The sequence below is a fragment of the Oryza sativa genome, chromosome 10 (genome assembly GCF_034140825.1).
Source record: "Oryza sativa Japonica Group chromosome 10, ASM3414082v1".
Taxonomy (NCBI): domain Eukaryota; kingdom Viridiplantae; phylum Streptophyta; class Magnoliopsida; order Poales; family Poaceae; genus Oryza; species Oryza sativa.
Window position 1 is genome coordinate 23,007,334 of NC_089044.1, and position 24,576 is coordinate 23,031,909.

At 43.5% G+C, this 24,576-nt stretch overlaps 4 protein-coding genes across 5 annotated transcripts in view; 2 read left to right on the plus strand and 2 right to left on the minus strand.

Moving 5' to 3' along the window:
* The first annotated feature begins 802 nt into the window (after positions 1 to 802).
* LOC4349415 (uncharacterized) lies at positions 803 to 5,074 on the plus strand. Its single transcript, XM_015759362.3, has 3 exons — positions 803 to 1,870; positions 3,976 to 4,234; positions 4,342 to 5,074. The coding sequence occupies exons 1-3, from the start codon at positions 900 to 902 to the stop codon at positions 4,513 to 4,515; spliced, it is 1,404 nt and encodes a 467-aa protein (XP_015614848.2). The 5' UTR covers positions 803 to 899; the 3' UTR covers positions 4,516 to 5,074.
* Positions 5,075 to 5,615: 541 nt separating this feature from the next.
* Positions 5,616 to 8,702, plus strand: LOC4349416 (metacaspase-1). Its single transcript, XM_015759108.3, has 5 exons — positions 5,616 to 6,083; positions 6,692 to 7,022; positions 7,667 to 7,787; positions 8,004 to 8,219; positions 8,385 to 8,702. The coding sequence occupies exons 1-5, from the start codon at positions 5,720 to 5,722 to the stop codon at positions 8,442 to 8,444; spliced, it is 1,092 nt and encodes a 363-aa protein (XP_015614594.1). The 5' UTR covers positions 5,616 to 5,719; the 3' UTR covers positions 8,445 to 8,702.
* Positions 8,703 to 8,992: 290 nt separating this feature from the next.
* On the minus strand, positions 8,993 to 12,459 carry LOC4349417 (beta-amylase 3, chloroplastic). Its single transcript, XM_015759107.3, has 4 exons — positions 11,763 to 12,459; positions 10,600 to 10,810; positions 10,269 to 10,379; positions 8,993 to 10,102 (listed from the first exon to the last, which is right to left on the minus strand). Exons 1-4 carry the CDS (start codon positions 12,281 to 12,283, stop codon positions 9,311 to 9,313), a joined length of 1,635 nt encoding a protein of 544 aa, XP_015614593.1. The 5' UTR covers positions 12,284 to 12,459; the 3' UTR covers positions 8,993 to 9,310.
* Positions 12,460 to 17,767: 5,308 nt separating this feature from the next.
* LOC4349418 (uncharacterized) overlaps positions 17,768 to 24,576 on the minus strand; it is a 32,130-nt gene continuing 25,321 nt past the window's right edge. For both annotated transcript variants that reach the window (XM_015758581.3, XM_015758582.3), the window contains 12 exons: positions 24,038 to 24,547; positions 23,488 to 23,665; positions 23,260 to 23,396; positions 22,340 to 22,466; positions 21,301 to 21,522; positions 20,863 to 21,222; positions 19,886 to 20,044; positions 19,531 to 19,806; positions 19,222 to 19,422; positions 19,061 to 19,113; positions 18,835 to 18,943; positions 17,768 to 18,470 (listed from right to left, as the gene is read on the minus strand). In XM_015758581.3, the coding sequence (XP_015614067.1) occupies positions 18,129 to 18,470; positions 18,835 to 18,943; positions 19,061 to 19,113; positions 19,222 to 19,422; positions 19,531 to 19,806; positions 19,886 to 20,044; positions 20,863 to 21,222; positions 21,301 to 21,522; positions 22,340 to 22,466; positions 23,260 to 23,396; positions 23,488 to 23,665; positions 24,038 to 24,547 (2,674 nt within the window). In that variant the 3' untranslated portion in view covers positions 17,768 to 18,128. The remainder of the gene's footprint in view (positions 18,471 to 18,834; positions 18,944 to 19,060; positions 19,114 to 19,221; positions 19,423 to 19,530; positions 19,807 to 19,885; positions 20,045 to 20,862; positions 21,223 to 21,300; positions 21,523 to 22,339; positions 22,467 to 23,259; positions 23,397 to 23,487; positions 23,666 to 24,037; positions 24,548 to 24,576) is intronic.

Here is a 24,576-nt window from a genome sequence, read left to right on the forward strand (position 1 = left end):
GTTGGTTTATAGCTTCGTCATATTTTAATAGAGTAGCATGGGTAGTATGTTTAGTTTATTATCCTATATACCCACCTCTCTCATCTTTCAATGTTTATTGACTCCAAGCATTTGGTCTCTCTCTCAAGGTTATATTACCTTGTTTATGCAAGCAAAAGTAAATAAATTACTAGTTAACTTAGTTATATCTTCATTTGATCCTATTTTAATGCTTATGAACGTTAAAGCTATAAAACTACACGAGCAAAATAATAAATTTGCTCATTAATCAGCAAAAACAACAAATGACATTAAATTAGAGCTAAGGGCGACAACTACAACTACAAGTGGAGCAAGACAAAGACATTTAAACAAGAAAAAAACATTTAATTTTCCTAGTCACCCTTATTTAAATAACTTCAAGAAGACGACATGTCGTATAGTGCTACTCTACACAAATGATTGTTCCAATTTAAATAATCATTTTCTTTTTTAGGGTAAAATAATCATTTTCTATCACAGGTTTAAACAGAATCAACTTGTTGTGGGAAATTCAAATTCAAATTCAATTTGAATTATGTTAAAAGCTAGAACAAAGGGGGAAAAAATCACAATCAATTCGTAGTTTTCAGAGGAGAATTGAATTTGAATAAATTCGTTTAAAAAACATCGAACAAGAGGGGAAAAAGAACCAGCGGGAACTCAGGGAGGAGGAGAACAAACAAGAGAGGAAAAAAAAAGAAAAAAAGAGAGAGAGAGAGAGAGACCCGGAAAAATCGGTGCAGAAAAGAGAGAAAAGCGCGAGGCGGCTGCCCCCACCCCCACCCACGCCTCCGCCTCGCCACGCACCCCCACCCCATGTCGCCTTCTCCCTCGCCGGCGAAGCAACCCCCAATCCCGGCCGAATTGATCCCAATTAGATGCACCACCACCACCACCTCCCCGTCGTCGCCCCCGCCGCCGCATCACCGGACGCGGCCGCCGCCGACCCTCCCCCCTCCTCCGATCCCAACCACCTCGGGCCCCCTCCCGCCCTCCGCATCCACATCCCCTCCAGCCCCCACCATGCGCTCCCCTCCACCCCTCACAAGCGCCCCGTCATGACCTCCTCCTCGGCCTCGTCCACCCCGACCAGGCCGTCCCCGTCGCCGTCGCCGTTCGCGCCGCCGCGGCACCGCCGGAAGGTCGCCCCCGCCGCGGCGTCGCCCGCGCCCGCCGCGGCGGCGGCGGCGGCGAGGCACCTCCTCCGCTGCCTCCACCTCCGCCTCCGCCTCCTCCTCCTCCTCTCCCTCCCGACCCTCTACTTCCTCTCCCCATCCCCGGCCATCCTCCCGCGCTCCCTCCTCGCCGACTTCCTCTCCGCCGCCGCCTTCTCCTGCGCGCTCCTCCTCCTCCTCTGCCTCTCCCTCCCGCGCCTCCCCTTCCCGCTCCCCTTCCCCCTCCCGCTCCGCCGCCCGCGCCGATCCCCCATCCTCTGGTCCATCGGCTCCTCGCCCTCCGCCTCCGCCTCCGCCCCCACCACCGGCCATTTCGTCCAGGTCTACAGCAACGGCGATGTCTACGAGGGCCAGTTCAACCGCGGCCGCTGCACCGGCAGCGGCGTCTACTACTACTACATGAGTGGCAGGTACGAGGGGGACTGGATCGACGGCAAGTACGACGGCTATGGCGTCGAGACCTGGGCCAGGGGAAGCCGGTACAGGGGCCAGTACCGGCAAGGGCTTAGGCACGGGCACGGCGTATACAGGTTCTACACCGGGGATGTGTACGCCGGAGAATGGTCCAATGGGCAGAGCCATGGGTATGGCGTGCACACCTGCGAGGATGGCAGCCGCTACATTGGGGAATTCAAGAGGGGTGTCAAGCATGGACTTGGCCACTACCATTTCAGGTGTGGGACTGAACTTATATATTTCATTTGCTGCTGCCTGCTAGAGAATTTGTCATTGTTGTGAAATTAGCTGTTGCAACTAGTTAAGAGCATGTTTATGATCCATCATTGGTCAGTCAAATAGATATGGATGTTGCAAAATGTTTAGTGGTAATGTCAAATTAGGCAAATGCATGATTGTTTAACCACAGTATATGATAAGAGTGAAATTAGCATGGTTTTGGTGTTTTGCACCAGCGATTGCTAAATTATTCCCATCCTTGTGGATTTGTGTATCCAAACAAGTATCTTGTAATTGGTTATAACTTATAACACAGTTTTATCTTCGAACCTTATCTGCTTATACCAGTAAGTTAGGTGTTGCTTAAATTTTAGATCTTGTGAAGTTGAGCAGAACGTTAGATTCTCTATTATCTATGTAGTTGTCTACTATGTTGCTTTATATGCACTGAATTTTAGAGCTTTTCCTAACCCTAGTAGATAATGTATTAAATGTGAATGCTTCATTTGATCAAAGGGAATGACTTCCATTAGCTTATTGTTTACAAGGGAGAGATGAAATGTTGGGCTGGTAGTGGTACCTTCTTCTGAAAGATCCAACTTGGAATTTACTTTTGCCATTTATGGTAGATTCTGAAAAAGTTGTAATTATCACTAGGGTATAGCCTCCAACGACCCTGTATTTTTTTACCCTCTGCCCTGCTCATGAATCAGAATATAAGGTGTTCCTTTATGTTCTCAGCCTATATCATTAGGTAGGAAATCAATTTGGTGAAGCAGAGCAGATTACCAACTATAGAGATAAAAGTTAGAGCTGTAGGGAAAACTGATACTTTTACCACCTCAGTCTACTAATACACATCATTTTTTGTTATCACTTATCAGAAAGCAAGCTTTTTTTTACACTTAATGCATGCCTATATTCTTCTAGAAGACGTTTTTAAAGTTAAAACAAGTGATGATTTGCCTGTTTATGCTAGTCTAGCTGTGTTTTGTGAGCATGCTTAGCTGTCCTCCTGTTCCATTTCTTCCTGGATTGTTGATATGCTGTTAGAAGCTGATCTCGTGCAAATTTGCACTGGTCAAGCTGAGCACTAGTTATTTCACATGTGGAATACTGGATGTCTAATTTGATCCATTGCATTTTGCTTATTCCATTAGTTTCCATTTTTGGTTCTTTCCAGCCATATATCTCTCATCTCTCTGTTGTATTATATCTGTCTTGATTGTTTGACTTCCTACCATAATCCCATGTGTATCCAAGTAGTGAATTAGTGATAATCTGAAATGGAAAACAGGGTCCTCTCCTCTGTTGGTTTAGCTTCTGGCATATAGCTCTTCTAAAGCTAAATCTGTTTCTCGTTGTTGGGGATCATTCTGTATTTGTTGATTAGGGTAATTGTTGGTTCATTCTTAGTTGTAGCTTCAATCTAAATATCTAATGCAAGCAGTCTTTTGGTATCGCTAATACTAATATGATTGATGTTCTCTTTTATTTATGCTGCATCGTTTAACCGTGCGGGATTTGGCCATCCATTCTCTGTTATTAGTTATCTAGATTTATGTCCGTAATGCTTATTGATTTATGTCTGATTGGTTACGAGCTATATTAGTCATCGTTGACAGTGTCATGTCATGACGGGCTGTTTGGATTTGGAAATCCTACTTTGTTGTCCTGTGTCAGGGACGAATATTAAAAATCCATATATATACTATACCTAGTCTTTTCACTTCCATCTACCAAATTAAAACTTGATGGTGTATTCATTTTTTTTTTTGCAAAGTTTATGAGATAGCATGATATATTGTGTGTGATGTATGTTAGTTGTACCAGTCTACTACATATTTGAGCACCACTATCTGTTTGTATATTTCCTTATCTTTCCCTTGTTTACAGTTTCCCGTGTGAAACTTTGTTCTTCTCTACGGATTCATTTTAATAAAAGCTGTATGTTTAGATTTCCACATAGCCCATAGGCCATAGATGCATTGTTGCAGTTTAGCCTGATTCACTAGTGCTCTATATATCTATTTATACGATGCAGCATCCTGTACAAGTTTATTGGGTTGACCTTTGAACTAACATTTTGTTAACTTGTGTCAAGGAATGGCGATACCTATGCTGGGGAGTACTTTGCTGATAGAATGCATGGCTTCGGAGTCTACAGTTTTGCCAATGGTCACAGATACGAGGGAGCTTGGCATGAGGGTAGAAGGCAAGGATTAGGCATGTATACTTTCAGGAATGGAGAGACACAAGCAGGCCATTGGCAAAATGGAGTTCTTGACACCTTGAGCACCCAAAACATTATCCCTGGGTCCCCTATAGCTGTGAACCATTCCAAGGTCCTCAATGCAGTGCAGGTAATGTTCCTGAACACTATTACGCCATTAGCTGTCAGAAAGTTTCTCTGGCCATTTTTGCTTAGTACAATTCTACTCTCTAAGTTCTGATTATGTTGCACTATCAGGAGGCGAGAAGAGCTGCAGAGAGGGCCTATGACGTCCCAAGAGTCGACGATAAGGTGAACAGGGCCGTTGCTTCAGCAAATAAAGCAGCCAATGCAGCCAGGGTGGCTGCTGTGAAGGCTGCACAAAAGCGCATGCCAAATAATGGCAATGATCTACCGTTGTCAGTAGTGTGAGAAGGAAAGCCAACATAAGGTTGGCACGAAGCTGCTTCGCGATGTCATCGCGTTGTTACCAATTCGCCCGACACAACCTTCCGCTTCCCTACAGGGGGAAGTTGCTCCACCCCATCGGGCCGTGGCGATACCCTGAGTGACTGCCGTTGCAGCAGAGCTTCGGAACCAGAGTTTTCCGCCATTCCCTCCATACATCTTTTGTGGTGTCTTTTGCGACGCAGCAGAACTCCTGCGCAGAGAGAGAGAGCTTCCTGTTGTCGAAGGCAACTGATCGAGGTCAGTAGGGTTCTCGTGCTTTCTTTTTTTTCTCTTCTTCAGTGTAATACTCATCCTATGTTTAGAGATACGATGATGTACACACCCCCAACATCAGGAGACAAAATCTCTGTTGCCTTTTGTCTCTTGGCTTTAAGCATGTATAGAACCTACATATTCCACGGTGCCGGCCGTGCTGGTTGGAGGAACCGCATGCCGCCCCCGCCATTGTCTGTACTACTTTGTACCTGAACGCATAAAGATAACCATGACCTTGAATGAATGGAATGCCTCCTGTTGTTTTCGTGGTTGATGTGTAACTGCACATTGGATTATACTATTACCATTAGTAGGTATAGGAATATATGCCAAAATCCATTATCATTTGTGGGGACTGGAAACACGAGCTACCAAATAATTGTGGATTGATCAACAAGCATTTGCATCTTGAAGGAAATTATTGGCGCACCCAAAGCACAATTCATAGCATACGATGCTGCTTGCTGTTTAATTAAAGCATACAAACTGAACCGAATAGTGATTACTCCAAGAATAAATTGGCATTACAAATTCAAACCAAATGCTGCTCAGCTAAGTAACAATTAGAAAAATCAGAGATGAGAAACGGCGATGATACCGGATTACTCAGCCGTCCGTCAGGAGTCAAATGCCGCGTTCAAAAATTTACGTAAGCGATCTGTATCATCAGCGACAGCTTTGGTACAGTTCAATCAGAGCCGTCGATGACTCGATCGACGGTAGGATGCCGCGTCCTTCCCGAAGAAGGCTTCACCTGCCGCGTCTTGCGGGCTCGCAAATACACGACGCGTCTCAACGACTCCACCACGAGCCGAGCCGAGCCAACGAAGAAATCGTTGCCAACCAAATCCACCCGCCGATTCGCCTCCCCCCTCCTCGCCGGCGGCGGCGACCCCGCGGCGGCGGAGAGATGATGATGCTGATCGACTGCTCGGGCTGCCGGACGCCGCTGCAGCTGCCGCACGGGGCGCCCTGCATCCGCTGCGCCATCTGCGGGGCCGTCACCTACGTCGCCGCCGCCGCGCCGCCACCGGCCCACGGCGACCCCGCCCGCGGCGCCGCGGGGCCGGGGGCGGTGGCGCCCCAGCACCAGGCGCCGGGGTGGGGGCCGCCTCCCCCGCCCGCGCACGGGCGGAAGCGCGCCGTGATCTGCGGGATCTCCTACAAGTTCTCGCGCCACGAGCTCAAGGGTTGCATCAACGACGCCAAGTGCATGCGCCACCTCCTCACGACGCGCTTCCACTTCCCCGACGACTCCATCATCATGCTCACCGGTAACTACCCGATATTACCTCCCTATTGGTTGAATTCTGGTTCGGGTATCCTCAATTTCGGGGTTTGATTGATCCCCCACCCCACCAATAGTGGCCTGCGTGTGAAGAGATTGTTCTGGAGCGAATTTCAGGGCTAGGGTATGATCGAATCAAGGAGCTGTGGGTGGCTTTGCATTTTGATGAATTTTCTGCTCGCTTTTTATTTTACTGTTGCGATGAATAGGCAGGGGCAAATGATGAGGAATTGAGAACTGTATTTTTTTCGTTGGCGATATCAAAATGTAATTTAAATTTATTCCTGCCTCAATAAACTACGTATGGTTTCAATTTGAAGATAAAGCTGGTTTGGTTTGATCCATCACACTCTTTAGGGCTGATATAAGCTAATGTTGTTGTGAGTCATGGGCTCATGTTTTCGCAAATTATGGTTTTACTAACTAAATGGAATCTAGTAGGATGCAAATGCTAGACTGAAAACATTTAAGACAGGAAAAGGGCAAAGTATTTTTTTGTCTTATATTATCTTTCTGGTATATGAAATTTGTTTTCTGATGATCTGTTGAAACTGATCATAACCCAATACTATTGGTTTATTTCTTGTCTTGCAGAAGAACAAACTGACCCTTACAAGATTCCAACAAAGCACAACATAAGGATGGCCATGTATTGGCTTGTACAAGGTTGCCAGCCTGGAGACTCATTGGTATTCCATTATTCTGGTCACGGAGCACAACAAAGAAACTACAGCGGAGATGAAGTTGATGGAATGGATGAAACCCTCTGCCCATTGGATTTTGAGACACAGGGAATGATTGTGGATGATGAAATAAATACTGCTCTTGTCAGACCACTTACTCCTGGAGTTAAACTTCATGCACTGATAGATGCTTGTCACAGTGGGACTGCACTTGATTTGCCTTTCCTCTGCAGAATGAACAGGTTCGCTTATCTTGTGCAAGCTCTTTTTTTTTTGGCACTTGAATGATAAGTACATGGACTTAACCTAATGGCAATCTTATTATCCTATCTTCACTACAAACTATGTTTGCAAGAAAGATGCTATTTACTTCTGAACCAATTTGATTTGAATGCCATGTTTGTCTGATTATGTTTCAGCTGATGATGATATGATTTTGGAGCTTGCTCAAATATTCTATTGAAATGCAGTTTGAGGACAGCATTCAATTATTTTTTTTGTCTCATGATGATTATATTCTGTCATCCTGCTCAAATATTTTTACTGGAATGTAATTTGAGGGTAGAGCCAGTGAACTATGTTTCTTAGTCAATTATGTCAATACAAGTAGTTACCCTCTTGGGACTGTCATTTGTTGGAAACAGTTTTGGTGTGGTACTGTTCACCATCCGTTTATTTTCACAACTTACTGCTAATTTGCCCATAGTATGTCCATCAAAATGTTGTTTATCCTAGGACAGGAATGTGCTGTTTAGAGACTATGCTGTTTTATTCAGTTGGTTTTGTTTTGGATTCCTTGGTTGTAGTGTTTACTTTACAAACATAGATCTGTAGATCTTATGATGGAAATATGTTCAGCTAATATCCCTGGTCTTCTTTGGTACAGGAGTGGGCAATATGTATGGGAAGATCATCGACCTCGATCTGGTGTCTGGAAGGGCACTAGTGGCGGCGAGTGTATTTCATTTAGTGGTTGTGACGATGATCAGACATCTGCAGATACTTCAGTAAATTTTTGAATTCATTCCTTCTCTGTTAGCATCCTAGGCTGTCATTCCTTATTCTCTTCGAAGTTAATATATGCTTAAAAGATAGCTTTGGCAAGGACTCTGATTGCAGATCATGCCTGTTCTGTTACTGTTCTATTGGTCAGTTGTGTTCTATTCTGTTTAACCCAATTTATAGGTATTAACATTTGATTCATTTGCACTTGTTCCAATCAGGCTTTGTCAAAGATCACTTCAACTGGCGCTATGACATTTTGCTTTATCCAAGCAATTGAGCGTGGGCAGGGCACCACCTATGGGAGTATCCTGACCTCCATGCGTTCGACAATACGCAGTACAGGTGATTCAATGGGCAGCGGAGGTGGTGCTGTAACATCGCTAATCACAATGCTTCTTACAGGAGGCAGCGTTAGTAGTGGCGGCTTGAAGCAGGTAAATTCTGGAGTTTGACATATTCCTCTCTATCTAGTGATTATTTAAATCCTATTTCCGTGGGTACAATACAAAAACACACAGAACATGTTCTTTTGGTTGTATACAATTTCCATTCCCTTTTCAGATTGTCAACAATACTAACTGCTTTTCTCTAATCTGCAGGATCCACAGCTAACTGCAAACGAGCCATTCGATGTGTATGCGAAGCCCTTTTCTCTATGACACGATCCTGGTATTCTCCACCGCGTCTATGATTATATCACTAGTCCCCGTATAAATTATCATGATGTAAATTTCACTGTTGAAAGGGCTCCATTTCATAAATAGAGCTAACATGTTGCATGTATTGTTGCTCATTACATTGTTCACGCCCTTTGGAATGTGATTTGTACCTTGGTCACATTGTTCCTTGATCAAGACCATATTATGCTCAGTGCAATATGCACGGGTTAATGAGATTGTAGCATATGTGTTTCTTTCTTTCTTTCTTTCTTTTCGTTCTCCTTTTCTTCTCTCTTGTCCTTAGATTTGAAAAGTCCGGATGCAGGTTTTGGCTGTTGCGTCCTGCTTATATATGTCGTAGTTTGACTCTGTAAAGTACGCGTGAAAGGTTGATTTTTCAGGGAAAAGAAGAAAAAAATCCGCAGGTTTGATTTGGTCGCCGTCTGCCGGCCCAATGTATCCAACATAAACCTGCATAAAGTTCAAACACAAAAGTTCAAAAACGTCGGCCCAATCCTTACCTTATTATCTGCTACTTTGAACAAATAGAACCCAAATTGTTTGCTGCTGCAAACGAGCTATTTCCTTGCAAAGTTGCAAAATTATTCTCAGCTAACAAAGCTTATTACATGGTGGGCAGTTTACACATAAAAAGCTGCCAAATTGGAGTACAGTGCTTTGAAATATGACAAAAAAAACTTATATGGCCTAAATATGAACTAGACATGATGCCTGCTCAGTTGCTGACTATAAAACTCTGCAACCTGCAGACTCCCCGCATAATCATATATACACTTCCCTTTCCCGGTGCACGTAGCACCGTACCTATACACAATAATGGCGGCGCCACGAAGCTCGCCTCCATACTACACGACGGCGGCGGCGGCGGCCGCCTCGGCCTCCGGCGCCGCCCTCTTCTCGAGGAACCCGACGTAGAGGTCCGACTGCTCGGTGTCGCAGCTGGGCAGCGCCGCCCGCTCGCCGCCGTCGGCCATGGCCCTGACGAACGACACGAACTGGCGCCAGTTGTCGCCGTCGAACAGCTTCTTGTTCATGCGCAGGTACGTGAACGCGCCCAGCCCGGCGCTCGCCGCGGTGGCCACCACCTGCGCGAACGCCGCCTCGTCGTACCGCTCCAGCGCGTTCTCGCCGGCGAGCCCCACGCGCGCCGCGCGCGCCGCGGACCGCACCTGCCGCACCAGCTGCTCCGGCGAGCACCCGGCGTGCTCCGGCTGCTGCTCGTCCCGCATCTCCATGCACGTGAAGTTGAGCACCGCGCCGCGCCGCGCCAGCATCGCCGCGACGGGCGCGTACCCGTCGCGGCGCCGCGTGTTGTAGTACCCCGCCGTGAGCTCCGCGGCGTGCGACCGCGTCCGGTAGTGCCAGTGGATGCCGGCGACCTTGGCCGAGAGCGCGGCGCCGGTGCCGCGGAAGACGGCCTCGGCGGCGGCCAGGACGCGGTCGCCGTGCTCCAGCAGCATCCCGGAGTACCACCCGAGGAAGAAGTCGCCGTACTCGGTGCACCACGTGCCGTCTCGCCGGAAGAACCCCGTCTCCTCCGGGAACTGCTTGTACTCGCCGGCGTCGTGCGGCCCGCCCCTCCCCCACTCCTCGTGCCCCGCCGCCGCCGCCGCCTGCTGCAGCGACGCCCTCATGTACTGCACACCAATCAACCAAACCATTCACCGTTAATCCCACTCACAAATCACATTTCACCCATAATTTGATAATACTTTTGCGCGTTCGCGAAAAAATAATTTGGTAATTCCAATCACAAATCACATTTCACCGATAATTTGATAGGTTAACGTAAAGAAAGAGTACCTTGTCATAGCATTGGAACTCGCCGATGCCAGGGAAACGCCATGTTCCATTGGCCTCAGGATACGAAGGATACCTCAGCTCACCACAAGGCCCCAATCCTACTTGGATCTCCTGCAATTTTTCACAACGAAATCAAGATCAAACAAATTGCTTGGATCGATTAAGCAAGGATGTGGATGGAGATCGATGCAGGGTTAATGGTTAATCATATTACCAATTCGAAATCGCTAAAAAAAACTGTCGCAAGTTTTTTTTTTTGACAAAACAATTTCAAATGCAACTATAGTATAGTTGTAGTGTAATTACAATGTAATTACCACAATGTAATTACCACGATGGTGTTGCCGAGGTAGCCGCAGAATGTGTCGCGGAAGCTGCGCATGTAGTCGGAGTAGACCTGGATGGGCGTCCTGCCCTTGAGCACCGGCAGCGTGTCGCAGCCGAGCGAGATGTACTCCGGATTCCGACGACCCGACCTGTCCGTGTACACGATGTCCGGGTTCGACTTCATCTCCTCCAACACCCATCCCGGCAACGGGATACTGCATCAACATCAGCAAAATCACATATGAGCATAAACCATAAAACACTAATCATAATTAATCCAATGAAACTGTCACAGAAATCATATGAACTGTTAGAACTCGATTTTGATCTCTTTGTTGAGTTGATTTTGGAATTAATTAGTGGTGGCAAAAGCAGGTGTTTGTTGGTTAGCAGTAGCCCGGTTGCAGTTGGGAGGAATCTTTTGATCCTTTTCCTTCTTCCAACTCCTGTGACAGCTTCGTATCTGTTGTGTTCTTTAGCTATCGCTTTTACGCTTTTTCCCCCTTCCTACTTGGATAATTTTGATTGCTTATTGCTTCAGAAAAATACACGTATATTCTTTGCGTGCAAGAGACCAACAAAGAATGAAAAACCCCTAAAATAAAACATTTTTTTTCTAATCAAATAAAATCTGAACCATTTCCTCAAGATAAGCAGATCATTTGGCTATATATAGAACATAGAATAGAACCAAACTAAAAAGTTTTTCCTAATCAAATAAGCTTTCCCTTAAGCTAAGCAAATACAATACAATCTGAAACATTTTTTTTAAGCTAACCAGATGGATCATGGATTGGCTAGAACAGAGAACAACAGTTGCAGTTGCAGAGCACTCTAGGTTAAATACGTGATCCAAATTTTAAGCCCACAGTATATTCTGATTAGTTTTCTAGTAGGACTCAGTGTCTTTCTTTTATTTTCTATATATACTTTTGTAAGTTGTACGAGAAGGTGTGAAGTTCTCATTGTTCTTCCTCTACGTTTATAATCAACGACTCTACGGTAAACATTGCCGGTCGGCACCTATGGTTTTTTTACCGAAAGAGTTTTCCACGTAAAATTCATGTCTCCGTTGTACATCTATTTTTATAACACTCCGAGTCCAAGAAATTAAGAACAAAAAAAATGGAGGAAATTAGTTTAGGAGGTGAGGTTGGGTAGGCTTACTTGCAGGAGTCGCCGACGTTGCCGCCGCACTGGTGGAAGGACATGACCATCTGGAGGCGGAGGCCGGCGCGCTCCACCATGCGGACGAGCTCGCCGTAGCCCTCCCAGTCGTACCGCCGGGGCCCCTCCCGCTCCACCACCCCCCACCACACGTCCACCATCACCCCCTCCACCCCGCCGCTCCGCAGCGCCGCCAGGCTCGCCGCCAGCGCCCGCGCCCGCGCCACCTTCCCCCCCGCCCCCACCGTCTCCAGCGGCAGCATCACGTACACCGCCGTCCCCTTCCCCCGCCGCTGCCCCTGCCCGCCCCCGCCCCCGTGGTGCAGCAGCGTCGCCGCCTCCGGTGACGCCATCTCCTCCATCGTCGCGTGCTCCACCGGCGCCGCCCTGGCGAGCCGCAGCCTGCCGCCGCTCCCCGGCGCCGGCATGGGGACGACGCAGCACGGCGGCGCGTCCTCGCGCTTGGAGGACGGGTCGAGCGGCGACAGGAACGACGTGGATGAACGCAGCGTCAACGCCATGGACTTGATCTCGAGCTCGAGCTTCTCCGGAGAGGAAGATAATTAAGTAGATAAGAGGTGCTTAACAACTAACCAAGATTGATTCGATCGGAGATGAGGAATTGAATTGAATTGAATTCAAGAAGAGAAGCTTTGATTTCTTTCTTGCTTGGATTTGAAGAGAATGAAATGAATTTGGGAGGGAAGAGTCGCTGCGGGTATATATAGAGGAAATCTCAACTATGCGTGTGATGGCGACGTGCTTATCGTCACTTAACCAAGTGATCAATGCTGATTAGGATTGTAAAGCTAAACTAATAATCTTTCCTCCTCTGGCACTCTCACAAGTAAAGCAAGTAGTAGCATTGCATCAGTATGCATGTGATTTTTGTATATATTTTTTTCTCTCTAGTGTGCATGCTTCCTGGTTGGAGATTATGGGGGAGGATTAGATCAGCAGCAATGGCCTTATCCATTATTTTTGGAACTAAAAAGTAATAAAGATTTCAATTAATTTTTCGTCGTTTTGAGCAGGCACAAGCAGCTGATCGTTGAGTGTTGTATACGCTTCCATTGCTCTGTTGTACTGAGTACTGTCAAGTGACACCTGTTCAATTACAAGCTACTTCTAGATAGGTGGGTAATTATAGAATCAAACTAAGGCGATAATCTCTACTAATCCACGTAGTTAGCCAGATGGATCGAGCTGGGTGAGACGGCGACAACGTAGCGGTCAAATCAAAGGGGTGCAGTGGAAGAAGATTCAGTACACGTACGCGTACGCTTTTACACTTGGCTGCGAAGAGAGAGAAGGGAGAACGGATAAGTCTTACGGGTGAAACGGGGCGTGTAAACGGAACGGATATGTGGACGGCACGTCAGCGAGGATGGACCAACGTGAGGTGCTGACGTGGCAAGCATTGCCATGGAGGACAGTGCGCTTGTGAGGCTGCTGGTGGGCCATGGCTGATGTTGGTGACATGACATGTGTGTGCTAGTAGCGTTTTCTAGATCGAGACTCCACAAGAAATTTGTGTGGTCTCCGCTTGTTGCTGGGTTTGGTCCGTCGGAATTTGGAGTTGGACAAAAATGCAGTAAAAATGCGAGGAATTTAATTTACTGTGGTGGTATCATCTTCCGGGGTAGTTGGTGTTTGGTGCGTGGTCGGTGTGGAGGGTTTGCGACTTGTCGGCTAAAATCCAAACTTGGGTGACTCACTGCGGTGTCTGCATTTCTCGTCGAGATGGGCGAATCAGCCGTCGTACACGGATCGATCGGCATCCACCCATGAGAATCACGCACGCTCCTGTCGGTTAACCACACATCGATCTGTCGTACTTGGTAGTGTAACGTCCTACTTCCTCCATTTCATAATATAAAACTTTCTAGCATTATCTATGTTCGTATAGATGATGTTAGCATTTTAACATTATAAAACAGAGGGAGTACTGTAGTAGTAGTATAGTACTCCGTATATCGCTAACGCTAATTATATATTCCGTCACTTGCGAATCTCGTGCTTAACGCACGGTCAACTTTCAATACGTACGATTCTCCTTTGCCTGCATGACAATCAAACGGGATAAATTACTGACATATCCTATGTGGAGCAGCGTCACCTCACGCGTGTTAACATACGGAGTGGTATGGTAGTAAACATGCAACGCATGGTTTAATTAGCTAAATCGACTGTACATAGCCTTGTTTAGTTCCAAACTTTTTCTTCAAACTTTTAACTTTTCCATCACATAAAAATTTTCCTACACATAAATTTTAACTTTTCCATCACATCGTTTCAATTTCAATCAAACTTTTAATTTTAGCGTGGATTAAACACACCCATAGATAGACAAGTAGAGGAGAATGGTGTAGCAAGGTGAGGTGGTGGTGACGCGGCCGCGTGTAGGCACCAAGTGAAACGCGTGGACGGCGTGCCGCGCTTATCCGTCTCGTCCCCAGCATCATAGTCTCCGCCCCACGTTCACGGGACGGGACCCAGCCGTGCGCTTTTTCTTGGCTGCTTCTTCTACCGCGCACAGGCACAGCGCAGGTGGTGACCTTTTTGCTTTTTGGGTCCCTCCTCCTTCCAAGTTTGTGGCTCTCCTTTGCACGCTCTGGCTACTTTTGTTGCCATGTGTGATGTGTTTGCCTAGTGCCTATTGGTTTGGTTTGGTTTCTCTCGTCCCTTTCCTCTTGTGTCGTGTCGTGATGCCGTGATGGTTTGTTGTTGTGCCTGTTGAGAATAAATTGAAGAGAAGAAAATCGATCAATGCTCGCTCGCCCACAAATTCGTCAAGCATATGCTTTTGTGCGTGACAGATAAATAGATAATTCGGAGCAATTTTGCTACATATTCCCTCCATTTTATAATGTAAGTTATTCTAGCATTGCCCATATATAGATGTTGTATATGAATGTAGGTAATGCTAGAACGACTTACATTATAAAACGGAGGAAGTATTTATCAATAAATTTTCTCACAAAAATTTGACATATGTAATTATATATTTATAACAATGTAGTGTAATTGCATTATAATTTGCATGTAACTACTTCCTCCGTCCCACAATATAAGGGATTTTGAGTTTTTCCGTCCCACAATATAAGGGATTTTGAGTTTTTAATTGTAACGTTTGACCACTCGTCTTATTCAAATTTTTTTTGTAAATATAAAAAACGAAAAGTTGTGCTTAAAGTACTGTAAATAATAAAGTAAATCACAAATAAAATAAATAATAATTTCAAAAAAATTGAATAAGACGAGTGGTCAAACGTTGCAAACAAAAACTCAAAATCCCTTATATTATGGGACGAAGGGAGTACAATGTAACTTTCATATAGATTTGAACCGTTAGATTTATTTCAAGATTCGTGCATGTGAGGAAGGAAAAAAAATCACAACGCATGCATATGTGATAGCATTCGGTCAAACTACCTCTATTTCGAGGAAATAGCGTGTTACGGAGAGAATTTTAAAAGTTACATTGTTATATGCAAATTATATTATAATTATACAACGATTATATTATAATTACGTCTGTCAAATTTTTAAAAGAAAAATTATCAACAACGGTATAGATAGTCTTCTGCAACGTGAACTCTACTGTTGCCAACGTATTTGATATCGAAGTAAAGAACAGGAACTTGAGCTCAGATTTTTTTTACTCTAAAAGTTCAGGTGCTGCAAATTAGACCTTCCAATAGGATAAGGACCCATTGATTACCTACGATTGATTATAAACTGTAACGGTTTATTAATAATAGAAAATAATTTATAAATAAAACTTATATATACTTGTTCTTAGATAATATTAAAAGCTAATGCTAAAAAAACCCTACGTTAAAGAAATATCAAAACCAACTTCAAAATTAAAATTTAAAATTCAAATTTGGACAACAACTTATAAATCATAGGAAAAAAAACCGTCGGAACCTGAACCGTCCAGCTGTCCCAAGAAAAAGGCCTTCCATCCTCAGCTCCTCTTGCCTTTTTTTTTTCAGAAATATCTCTCTCGCAATACCCTATATTATTTGATATTTCCTCCTTCTGTATGAAGTATTCATACGCAGCAATGCGTACAGATGCAGAGCACCGGTCGGCTTTCAGTTTCAGGGAAGTAGCCTTGGCCTTCACGGGACCGCGAGTATATATCGCCATCTTTGGCCTTTGGTGTTCTTGGCTTCATCTCCCTCTCCTCCATAGTAAGTGGACCACCGGCCGGTTGCCGGCTACGGAGACGCATGGATCGATCCATCGAAACAGCGAGACGATGATATGTGTGATCGATCGATGGATGCGTCTTCCAGGAGTGGATCAGCGGATCGATCTATCTGATCCTGAAATGTTAATTCCTAATCCATCCACGTAGCTAGGGGTGCAAGACTGCAAGTTAGGGAACGACGGTGAATGATGGATGGATGGATAAACTACAGATAGGAACACTTGGCTGTCAAGATCAGACGGCGTGTGCGTGCTTATCCAGGTGAGGTTTTGCTTAAAAAAAATCTAGCTTGGTCCAGGGGAGAGCAACATGGTAACATGGCATGTGATGGAATCTACCATTTTCTTGTAGTACCAAACTGTTCCAGAACACATTGAAACAACCCATCTGCTTGTAAGAGACAGGTGGAGCTGAATTTTGCCCGGCCAAGATTTTCTGAAGTGCCCCGCAAAAAAATAAAGATTTTCTGAAGTGCCTAGACGAACTGGTTTTCAGTTGTGGAGATCGATGATGTTTCATAAATGCGAGTCCACTTAGTACTCAACTACCGACTTTGAAATGCGAAACAATTCTTTCATTCAGGCTGTGTTTGTTCCATTCAAACTTTCAAAAATTCTATCACATCAAATGATTAGACATATGCATGAAGTATTAATTATAGACAAAAAAAATCCAACTACACAGTTTATATGTAAATTACGAGACTGTCGAGGGAAGTCCCTCGATAGCGGGAGGTCGTGAGACCCTTGAACGGCTGCCCGTTCAATCGGATGTGACCGGTAACAGGCCGGTCACAGACTGGTCACGTCCGATTGACGTGGGTCAGCTAGGCAGCACTGCACGTCTGCCCTTACCGCATTAAATGCGGTGAGGGACAGTTGGGGCGCTGCGCATTGATGGCTGTTCAGCCTGGGCCCCCTTCCCACTCACTCCCCCCGCCACATGGCAGCTGGGCGAGGGCCTCAGGGCAAGGTAGCGGGAGAGCCCGAGGGGCACGACGTGGCACCCCAAGGCCCCCCGGCCGCTTCTGTGACTCACGATGTGCGGGAGTAGGGCCAGGCTGTAGAGCCACGCGGCTAGATGGAAAGGTAACTTTCCCTCACTTCGCATACCCCGGGCCCATATCTCCGACAAAGACGAATATTTTGTGCCTAATTACGCCATGATTTAATAAGACGATGCTATAGTAAACATTTGCTAATGACAAATTAATTAGGCTTAATAGATTTGTCTCGTAGTTTACATACAAAATCTGTAATTTATTTTGTTATTAGTCTATATTTAATACTTTAAATGTATGTCCGTATACTTCAAAATTTTTTTTTGAAAAGGAGCTAAACACGGCCTCAGTCAGACTAAACTGAACACAAATAAAAGAAAAGACAACTCATCTATTCATTCAACGAAAAAATATGTCAGTCCAAGTAAGTCAATGAAAAAGCTTCTCACTCCAATCAGTTAGTTAATCTGTTAGTTAATCTTACTAACTAGTAAATACAAGGAGCTAAAAACCCTACCCCTCTTGATTGACCACCATGGTCTGCAGCTCCCAGCTCGTGTCTTTCTTTACCCTTCCACTTTCCTTCATCCTAGTGATGAACGAGCAATATAAAACTAGCTGGAATCTTCGAAAGTTATGTATTGGAAAAGAAGGGAGCACATACCGTAGGAACAAGCCTTAAGAAAAAAAAAACATGTACCAATTTTACAATTTCATTAGTGCGGACGGTTCCTTAAGAAAACAACCAGAATGACATTTATTCAGTGCTGCAGAACCAGGCTATGCGCCCAACCGCTTACATGCTTTTTATTTAGTGCTGAATAAAAGTACAACCGATTTTACATGTACAAAATTTACAACCCCTTTTCTGCTGGTTGACAAGCAGACGGATTGTTTGGTACAAGTGCTCGACGTACAAGCTTTGACCCCAAGGGTCTGACAAAGGTAGAAGCAGAATGATGGATTACAAATGGGAGCAAATGTAAACCTGAAACTCTCATTTCGGACACATCTTGCACGAAAATGCTGGATCTGTCCTGCTCCTGACTCCTTTCTTACACGCATGTATACGCACCTATGTTATGTACATCACTTTACATGTGTCTAGTGTCTACACTAATGCATGGCATGTTTGCCTCTCATCTCAGGACCTCTCCAATGCTTGCTGGGCATAAGACTCTGATACCTTCTTAGGTTTTAGCTCACACTCTTCTTTTGGCCGCCGCATCGCCATGAATTGCAGTGACTTGCTCTGAACTTGGTAAACATAGCATCCCCATGGGTAGGCATCTGACGAAGCCCATACAATTTGCTCCTCGTATACTGCATCTTCCGCAAATCTCTCACTAACACAGAAGGCAGAGTCGAGAGGGGGCTCCTCAAAAGCAGATACAGCCACGCATCCGAGAGCTACGTATCCTTCAGGTGGCCGTGGAAACCATATTGATACAGGATTCCTGTAATCCTCACCACAGTTTCTCCAAACCTATTATGCCAGGAAAACAATGAACAGAAGTGCACATCCCAACTCTAGAAAATCTATATGTAATTAAATAAAAGAGACCATATAACATTATAATAGCTCCCTTTTTAAAATATATGACGTCGTTAACACAAACGTTTGACAATTTGTCTTGTTTATTTTTTTTGATTTGACGATAAATCAAGTTACAATAAAATAAATGATAATTAAATACTTTTTAGTTAAGACGACTGGATCTCAAAAGGTTAATGGCGTCATATATTATAAACAGAGAGAGTATATTTTTCTTTGTTTAGAAATATATTTTTAGCGGAAGCTCAAAATTAAATAAAGTAACAAGGGAGAAAATATCTCATTAAACACTGACCAGGTCATAGCCAAGTGGCAGAGCGAAATTTCCACCCACATTTTTGTAGACAGCAGCAACATGTGGTGGATGAATGCCAACATGAGCAATATCTCCGATTGAGACATACCTAAAATTAAGTTGTTAAATATTTGCAGCAATCATCAAAATAGGATAACTTTATTCGAAGGAAAGCATAAAAACAGGTAAATTAGAGGGACATAAGTCTCATTTCAACATTTCATACCCACTAGGGCAGAGAGGCCTCCAGATACTAAACACCCTTCCATCATCTGCAACCTGGAACCAAAACCACGGTTTATTTTAAACAACACATATCATGAATATAGAAGAACAAAAGATCAGGAAGATTATCTTTTAATCATAAGGTAAAAGTAGCTAATTTACCTGCTTTGAAAGTAGTTTGCATCTGCTTCGAATTTCTTGTTCACTGCTCCACATGTTCTGGAAGTTAACTGTATCGTTAATGAGTCGCTCCTCAACATTACTTGCTGCTCCCCTTGGGCTTAGCAAAGGCCTAGCAAAACTGTGGAACTCCCTCATATCTTCATCAAATGCGAAATATACATCGTGCTGGCCCCCAGGAACCTATTTTGGTTTGGATCAGAAGTATGAGTTCAGTTGTTTTTGTTTTTTGTTTTTTTGCAAAAGCGCGCGCACGTGCGTGTGTGTGTGTGTGTGAGAGAGAGAGAGGACCTTCAAGGGTACAACTTTCATATCTGCCTGGTGAGATCTCCACATCTTTCGAATTGAAGAACAAAGTAGAAGAGCCTGAGGTTCATGCTCCTCATCAACGTTGCACTTTATAAGCCTTACAAAGTTTTCAGATCTCCTAAAATTCTTCAGATGTATGATTACGTGAGAAGGCCTTTGATACCCAGCTTTTGCCAGCTCCAATGCAAGCACATCTTCCCAAGGAACGTCCCAAAGTATTTTCGAAGGCTTCTTATCCATTTTATCTAGATCCACGCACTACACAAAAAGAACACTGGGATTTAGTAAAATAAATAGAAGCAGTTTACTATGAGAATCAGACAGAAAGAGGCCTCACCTGAAGCAGTATCACTCGTTTGTTTGTTACCAAAGCAACCTTCTGATTTTGTACGATAAAATGATCTTCATAGTAATCTGACCATGCATACTTTGAAGGTTCCCGAAATAAATCTGTGCATGCAAAATATCTGCTAGCCTCTGCTAGGTAAAGGGCCATCTGGACAATTGAATGCTCAAATTAAGTGTATAGCATCAACAATATTCATTGACTGAAGTAAAACCAGTACTATGAAACAAAAACTATCGCTCCTTGAAACAGTTATCAGAAGGCTAGCACATAATGTTAACCATCATTTTCTACTGCAGCATACTTGCAGAACCTACTATGCAACTGTTTATCAAGAAAAACAAATACATCTGTCGTGGGTGGAGGCTACAGGCCTAGTCGGAACTGTTATGGGCTGGCCTAATTCGCACTATCATGTGCTGCAGCCACTCAATAAGGCGGAAATGCCACTCACATGGCAAAAAGAAAGACAGAAGTGATGTAGCATAAAGGCTACTGTTAGATATAAACATTTAGGAGTTGCATTGTAGACAACTAGAAGGAATTTGTACTAGAGATAAGAAGCACAATCTACTGCTTAAAAGTTGTTAAGAGGTAGAAGCCAGCCTTAAAAAGGCTGCTGGCCAGACTAAGAATAACGAAACATGGGATATAAAGTTCTTTTAGGTCTCGTCTTCCCTTAATGTCTCTTACATATCTTTTTCTCCTCCCTACCAAGCACCCTCATTCTGATATATCCATAACAATATTTTTTTGCGAGGATTTACATAACACAATTGACGGTGAAAGGAAACTATTTTGAGGTAGAGGTATTTTTAGAGCATCATTTTCAGGAATAGCTGTAAGTTTCAGCAGAACAGGGTGTTCAACATACTTAAGTGGCAACTCTATTACTCTGTGCACCATTTCGCAAATTTTACATATCTATAATACAATTTCTTAAAAACAAATAAGGGAAAATCATGTACCTGGCCCGCAGCTTGTACTTTGTCGTACTCTCTTATTATACCATCTCGGTGTATAGCACGAGGATCTCTAATCCTCTGAGGGACATGTTTATTATTCAGAATATCCACGCATCTCATAAAGCTGGCACTAATTCCATCAACTGTCAATGAGAAGAAATCAAAGGCCCCACTTAAGGGTTGGACAATAAACCCCACAAAAGCACGGCCAAGACCATGTGCAATGCCAATTGCACCATACTGTCGGGCACTCTCGACTGGCTTTCTTAGAACACCAGAAACCCCAAAAGCCAAACCCTGAGCAAATGCTTCAGTCCCTTGAACTAGTCCATCACCAACACCAGTTATTCTCCTTGACCAAACCTGAAACACACTTAACTTGAATTGCCTGGTGTGGTTAATATAAACAGGGATGGTGAACCACCAGAGCAGATGTTTTACCTGCTTTGATCTCAGCTGAAGAAATTGCCCATCAGTAGAGAGCTCTGCAAACCCTTTACTAAGTGATGACAAAGTTGATTTTGTCACTCCAAGAAAATCTACTGAAAATATTAGGTGCAGAGGATTGTGGATCAGATCTCTCTTGATTCGGTTCGTGATTGCGGGAATGATGGAACTCTTCCGCATGTAACGACTTCTGTGCATGACCTTACGCAGATGCACCTGAGGCAAACATCAATGGAAGAATTTTCAGTTCATGAAACTAAATAAGTGACTGCAAATACATTCGATAGTTCAGAAATGAACTGTTAGAAATAAAAACATCTGCAAGATTAACCCTCTTATACTGGTATCCTACATTGTTTAGATAGAATACCAAAGGTGAAAATTGCCTCTGCTCTCAGCACCAGGGTCAACGTATTCAGCTCAGATCGTCATTCAAGAAATAAAAGCTAAGCCATTAAGCTTGCTCTTGATTACAGTAAGCATGTCCAGTAAGCCTAGATATCGTTATCTTCTTTATGAAACCACACCGACGCAGCTCATGGTTTGATCTATCAGTACTACTTGACTTGCACCCAACCAGATGAAATATTCTTGCACAACCAAAGTTAAAACTTATTTAAAGTCAATGGGACAGGAACCACCGAAGAACACTCTATCAGATTGATCTGCTATGAAAAGAGTTATCCACCACACATGATAGCCTACACTGATGCCACCGAGAAAAAAGGGGGAATTGATTTTTAAATAAATAGGCAAGTGGGTGCTGACAGTCACTAGACAATATGGCACACCTTTCCCTTTCTATAAAAAGGAGGAAAAAGAATCAAGAAGTTTCAAACAGTTTTGATGTAGTGGCATTGAACTTCATAAGTTACTCAAAGAGTACTAGATTCTGATGAAACTAGCACAGAAAGATCTTAACTTATCTAACTGGGATAAGGCAGGTAATAGCCAAGAAACATGATGTTTGGTGTATTGAAGTTATTACAGTCTGGTTCTTGAATTCTTTGCCCAGTAAATAACATCATTTTACCTGAATCTTAAGTGCATTGCCTACAGCTGATAGGACAGGGCTCCATATGCCAAGGACACCACGTGGTCTTTGAGTAGGCGCAGTTTCCAGAGATATTTTCAACCTTATCTCCGATATATCAACAAGCCTGTAATTTGTAAAATAATTTGTCAGTATACCATGTGGTATCTGTGTTAACTCAAACATATGTGTACTAAAAGAAGTTATCATATGAACTAAATAAGAAGACCACTACAATGGAGCAGACTACCTGAAGGCAAATAGTTAGCAAGCGTTTTATGGTTATTGATTCTTGTACAGTTCTACCACTGCATTAGGTGGGAGTAGAATGAACACACAAAGTGGAGATGTGGAGTGGTGCTTGTTTAGAGCAGAATAGGTAGAGTGGCCAACAAAAAAGAAAAGGAAGATCAGCTGGCATCTTTCTTGTCCTTTTCTAAGGGTGAAGGCTATATACGGGCCTAGATTTATCTGGATCCATAATCAAAGAGTAGCATATCACACCCATTCTTCAGCACAAAGGATTCTACGAAAGAAAATGAAACTGCAACCAAGTCATACACCACCCACCATAACATGGAAATGCTGATTTCTTTCTAAGTGGAATCAAATTGATATGTGAAGGAAATCAAACTGGCAAAAGTGCTATTTTTACAAGCACAGAGAAACTATGTTACTGAGCCAGTCTTCAAACTAACATCTTAAATCATGATCTGAGTGCTGTTCGTAGAAAACGTAAACCATCTATCTATATCAGGATAAAATGTTCTGCAAATCCAGAACTTCGGATTTTGGTGCTAATTATTAGTGCACAACTCTGCATTAATAACAGAAACAACTCAAATATAAAGATACGTCAGCAACAAGATTCTACATCTAACATTTGCTACTAAATTTTAACAGTGACGTGACTTGCTTACTCTATTCGTATCTCAGGATCCACTTCTGTTACAGTTGAGATGTTGTTGGTGCTGACAAAACGAAGATTGCTGTAGAAATCAACCAATGCCCAAATAATAGGTTCATGAATATTCAACCTCCATGTTTGATCAGTTACCTAGAAAAAAAAATCCAAGAATGTTCCATCTTTAGTATTATAATAAATGGTGTATAGCTTTGCTTCTCAGAAAACTCAGCAACAACATTACCCGGATATAGACATGTGGATAGACTTGAATACCATTTGAAGTTACATTGCTTACGGCGATGTTTGCTTTAAATACAGGATGGTTTGAGTCAGGCATGCTCTCAGTTGCCAAAGCAACAGGCATTATAGACAATGGCAACTGATTATCTAGTTGCATATGGCCAATAATTAACTTAAACCTGAAATATTATATATCATCAGAAAAAACTCAATGGTGCATACAACAATAGCATAAGACAAAGGAGCTAAGAGACTTGTTTCCAAGCTATGCTCATTCTTAACCATTTAACCATTATTCAGATTGACGGCTACAAAACAGCTGCTCTGGTATGACTAGATCACTAGAGCTATGAATCTGTCTTTACCACATCTTTTGTCAAAACGTCAGCTTCAAGGACTAAATAATTTTACAAAATGAACAACCAAGGTCAAAGCAATAAGTATTTTCAGAATTTTCCAACTGATGGATATGCTCTTTGCTTTAGTGAAAAAAAAATATTTTCATCAACCATGCATAAGTACAAACATAGTTGATGTAGTCGTCACTATACCTGCTAGTGGTACCAGAATTGTAACCAGTCATGTATGAAATAAAAAGCTTCTGCAGATGTAAGTACAAAAGCTCTCTCGGTTTATGATCAATCAAAGAGACTCCAACAACTCCAAGTTCAACAATAAGTTCCAATAGTCCAGCACCTGTATCTGTATCATTTTGCATAACTGGCGAGGCTTGGTGATCACCCAGATCAGATCTGTACCCTCCCTCTTGTCTTCTTGGGTAATCAGCAAACTTCAAAATCTTAACATCAGCAGTCTCAACTATACTGAGCTTGAGGTGATGTTCTCTAAAACCAGCGGAACATTCATCAGGGTTTTCCAGGTCAACACACTGAAAGAAAGTAACATCTCCTTGCTGGATGCTAACATCAAAAGTTGTATGTCCATATGGGTCATCCCAAGAATATTTTTTGGTTGAAAGTGGTTTCACTTGTATCCAAGAATCCTCTCCCAAACCAGACTGTCGAGCACTGATAGTTGTACTACTTGTCCGGTTCTCAATCCTGCATGCAGACATGATAGTAGGGTCATA

Excerpts from the sequence above, each read along its gene's own strand:
- LOC4349415 (XM_015759362.3), top strand. The coding sequence starts at position 900 with ATGCACCACCACCACCACCTCCCCGTCGTCGCCCCCGCCGCCGCATCA. Across the intron at positions 1,871-3,975 it reads CTTGGCCACTACCATTTCAG|GAATGGCGATACCTATGCTG; the intron begins GTGTGGGACTGA and ends ACTTGTGTCAAG. Across the intron at positions 4,235-4,341 it reads AGGTCCTCAATGCAGTGCAG|GAGGCGAGAAGAGCTGCAGA; the intron begins GTAATGTTCCTG and ends TTGCACTATCAG.
- LOC4349416 (XM_015759108.3), top strand. The coding sequence starts at position 5,720 with ATGATGATGCTGATCGACTGCTCGGGCTGCCGGACGCCGCTGCAGCTG. Across the intron at positions 7,788-8,003 it reads AGACATCTGCAGATACTTCA|GCTTTGTCAAAGATCACTTC; the intron begins GTAAATTTTTGA and ends TGTTCCAATCAG. Across the intron at positions 8,220-8,384 it reads GTAGTGGCGGCTTGAAGCAG|GATCCACAGCTAACTGCAAA; the intron begins GTAAATTCTGGA and ends TCTAATCTGCAG.
- LOC4349417 (XM_015759107.3), bottom strand. The coding sequence starts at position 12,283 with ATGGCGTTGACGCTGCGTTCATCCACGTCGTTCCTGTCGCCGCTCGAC. Across the intron at positions 10,811-11,762 it reads AACGTCGGCGACTCCTGCAA|TATCCCGTTGCCGGGATGGG; the intron begins GTAAGCCTACCC and ends ATGTTGATGCAG. Across the intron at positions 10,380-10,599 it reads ACCTCGGCAACACCATCGTG|GAGATCCAAGTAGGATTGGG; the intron begins GTAATTACATTG and ends GAAAAATTGCAG.